Below are 3,478 nucleotides of genomic sequence, written 5' to 3'. Positions count from 1 at the left end.
AACAGGCTGGAACACGCACAAACGTCACAGACACACGCAACACTCTTTCCAGAGTTCGTAAGCCGTTCATAGCCTCGGGCACGTTGAGTCCGAGAGAGGGGAGAGAGGAGGACTCCGTTGCGATCACCGGGGCCTGCCTCTGTGTCCTTGAAGAGCGTGGAGACGAGCCGTGCAGGCAGCCGCCGAATGCGCAGAGAGCGAAGCGTCTGACGAGGCTTTGTCGCAACTTGTTGCCGACATGATTGCGCCTGTTTCCGAAGGCGCCCGAGTGGCTTCGCCGCACAGCCGAGGAGTGATGCGGGGAAGTACTGCGCGCTGGCCCATTCGTAACAACGGCCTTGCTACAGCGGCGGCGTCCGCCGCTCTAGCCCGGCCGTGCCCGGCGCTGCTGCGTTCGGGGCTCCGCCCCCGCGAATTCCAGATAACAGCAGGCAGAATCTCTGGTGTCACTCTTTTTTGAGCCACGTGTGTGAATTCAAGTGACGTCGCATGGGCAATTGTTGTTGGTGTCGCCTAAAGCTTTGCTTTCCAACCACCTTCACACCGTTTATTGGCGCCAATTTTTATACGTCATTCATGCTACTTTCTTTTTCGCGGCCTATTGTCTCTAAAGAACCACATGTCGAGATGTTACAGAGGATACACAAAAGCGCCCAAAAGTTGCCGTCCTCCCATACATTCATGTCATCACGCACCGCCTAAAAAAAGTGGGCTATCGCTATGAGGTGCAAGTGGCTATCACGGCTCGCAACAAGTTGCGTTCTGCCAGGCTGGATAGAAATATAAAGCGGAGAAGTGATAAGAAAGGGTTTGCATGGTTGTGTTCTTAACCGCAAGAACCACTACGTCGTCTGCGCAACGGGTGTTGTGTACAGCATTCCTTTACCCTGTGGCCGAACTTATGTTGGAAACACTGACCGTTGTACCAACGTGCGTTTGAGAGAGCATGAATTGTCAATAAAGGGCCCCCCATCATCACACCTTTCTTCGCATTGTACTGAGTGCAGCGGATGTAAACCTAATTTTCCTGTCAGTGACATTTTATTTAGGCAGCGTGAACAAACGCCCCGTGAAATTATGGAAGCGTTCCACATATCTATAGCAGAAAGAGGAGACAAGTGTGTCAGCCAAGCAAGCGTGCGTCTTCATCCCAAAGAGATTGCATATCTGCGTGGGCCTTGACTGTAGCCGGTGTCTATCTAGATAAATTGCCTTATCACCGTGCCTTTGGTAAACTTGTTTCGCTCATGCGCAGTGTTTTTTTTACTTATTTTGTTTTGTGTTTTATTCACCCTTCTTGATATTGAACTTTAGTTGTTAGACCAGCGGTTCTCCTTCTGTTCATCTTCCTTTGTCTTTGCTTAAGTTCGCGCTGGTTTCGTCCAAGAATATGCTGTAAAGAACCTGAAATCACCCCGGCTCACTTAGTGGGCCGCACGACTGATACAAGAATCATCATAGCCCCAGTCCTCCCATCCGATTGAGGTTCTTGGTGGACGTTATGATACATCTGGAACCAGCTGCCGTTCAAATTAAGTAGATTATAGCTTAGAAACTTCCCCACAGCATGACGCACAGCGCAGACTCGTATTACTCGTGCAGCAGTCTGCAGCGCACACCTTACAGCCACGGGTGTTTCAGCGCTTCGCTTCGCACAAATACTTGTTGCTAGCTTCGCGTGCCTCCTGTTTAAACAGACATCCACACAGAAAACAAGCGCAATAACAAACAGGGGACGAGGTGTGGACAGGACAAGTGCAGAACCAGCGCATGTAAACACATATGGCTAGCGTGAAGAGAGGAGGAAGGAAAGGAAAACATCACCACCTTCGGACCACCTTCGAAGACAAGCATCTGATTATGACTATGAGGTTTAACGTGCAGACGCTTCACAGGCAATGAAGCGCGCCGTAGGGGGGGCTCCAGATTATTTAATTTGACCACCTGAGGATCTTTAAAGTGCGCCGAAATCTCTAACAAACGGGCGCTTTCGCTTTTCCCCTCCATGAGAAATGCAGCCGCCGCGGCCGAGAATCGAACCCGCGTCCTTGGGCTCAGCAGCACAATGCCTTAGCCACAGAGCCACCGCGGCGGGTAAGACAAGTATATAAACAACAAAGTAAATCAGTTTTTATGCCGCCTCTCTTCTTCCCATTTCATTGCCTGGACATCTTTCACTCTCTGCCTCATTTATTAAGCCCCACAGGCTACCACACAAGACTCTGTTCACACAGTTAGAGAGGTCAAAACGGTATGTACAAGGGGAAGGTGAAACTTTTACGGGACTGCGTAAAGTATGCCTTTGAAGCGTTCTTGGTTGCTGTGAACAAATCCCGGCAGAGCGGCGGGCACTTTCTTCCATTCCGAAGTCGCGACAACCGTCCCGTTGTAGTGACGTCCAGTCTTCATCAGGCGGGCCACATTCCCGACGTCGACGGGACGACCCTTCAACCCTGGCTCGCTAGCCATCTTGGCCATGACGCCCCTGAGGCCGAGGCACCACGAGCAGTGCCACCCAGCCGGCTCAGACTGCGTGCCCAGCGTCCACGACTCCTCCATTTGCGACGACGGGAACCGCAGACGGCTCAGCGAAGCCTCAAGCTCGTCGCGGAGGCGCCGCCAAGTGCAAGCGGTCCTTACCGTCGTCGTTCCGTCCGTGTGCGCCACCCGGAAACTGTAGACGCTGCTCGCGTAGCGGAACGACACCATCTCGGGCAGGCCGTCATGGTGGCTGAGGAAGTCAACCACCTCCGCGCTGGGTATTTCGTCGGCGCTGGTGAACAAAATCCAGGCGTCGTCCTCGATCCGCGGCAGCGATTCGGTGAAGCTGGCCATCAATTCGTCCATGAAGACTCGGTGAAGGGCCAACCGGACGGCACGAGGGTCCAAGTCGGACGGGAACTTGGGGTGGTCAGAGATTTTGCCGTAGACGAGCCTGTCCCTGAAGCGTTCAAAGCGCGACGTGTTCAGCAGTGGTTCGAGAAGAAGCTTTCGCTGCTGATTGCGGAAGTTTCGGGTGCTCTCGACGACCACGAAACGGTCCACGGCGTTGTACAGTTCTCCCAACCGGATCTCAAGCAGGTCCACTTCGTTGTGGAAGAGCAGGAGGTTGACGACCGTGCGTCGGCAGCGCCTGCGCTCGACGGCGCCCCCACCGAAGCCTTCGCCGGCCATCACTGCTGCGGGAACGCGATAGTTTAGTGGTAGAGTGTTTCGGCATTTAGGCTTCGCAGCAGAGTACGGCGGGTCAGGCCCGATCAGAAGCTCCATGAAGACGTGAGTCAGGAAGGCTGTCAGCAGGACGGTGACTAAAACCGCCTTGAATTCCGTGGAGTGGTAAAAGCGCCGCTGAACCCTATCCATTATCGACGGCTCGTGTTATCCCGCAATGCTGTGAAAGTCACTATACTGCCACTACCACTTCTGCTTCTACCGGTGATTATTACGATGACGATTATGATTACTTTGATGATTATGG

The 3,478-nt window shown here is 53.3% G+C and overlaps 1 protein-coding gene across 1 annotated transcript; it reads right to left on the bottom strand.

Annotated features, from left to right (window-relative positions):
• Positions 1-2,277: 2,277 nt before the first annotated feature.
• On the bottom strand, positions 2,278-3,174 carry LOC144179491 (beta-1,4-mannosyl-glycoprotein 4-beta-N-acetylglucosaminyltransferase-like). The gene has a single exon (XM_077707862.1). It carries the CDS (start codon positions 3,172-3,174, stop codon positions 2,278-2,280), a length of 897 nt encoding a protein of 298 aa, XP_077563988.1.
• Between the last annotated feature and the right edge of the window lie 304 nt (positions 3,175-3,478).

This window comes from Haemaphysalis longicornis, unplaced genomic scaffold, assembly GCF_048455015.1.
Source record: "Haemaphysalis longicornis isolate Haplotype H1 unplaced genomic scaffold, Haemaphysalis longicornis Haplotype H1 scaffold_4, whole genome shotgun sequence".
Lineage (NCBI taxonomy): Eukaryota > Metazoa > Arthropoda > Arachnida > Ixodida > Ixodidae > Haemaphysalis > Haemaphysalis longicornis.
This window is presented reverse-complemented; position numbering and strand designations above follow the sequence as displayed.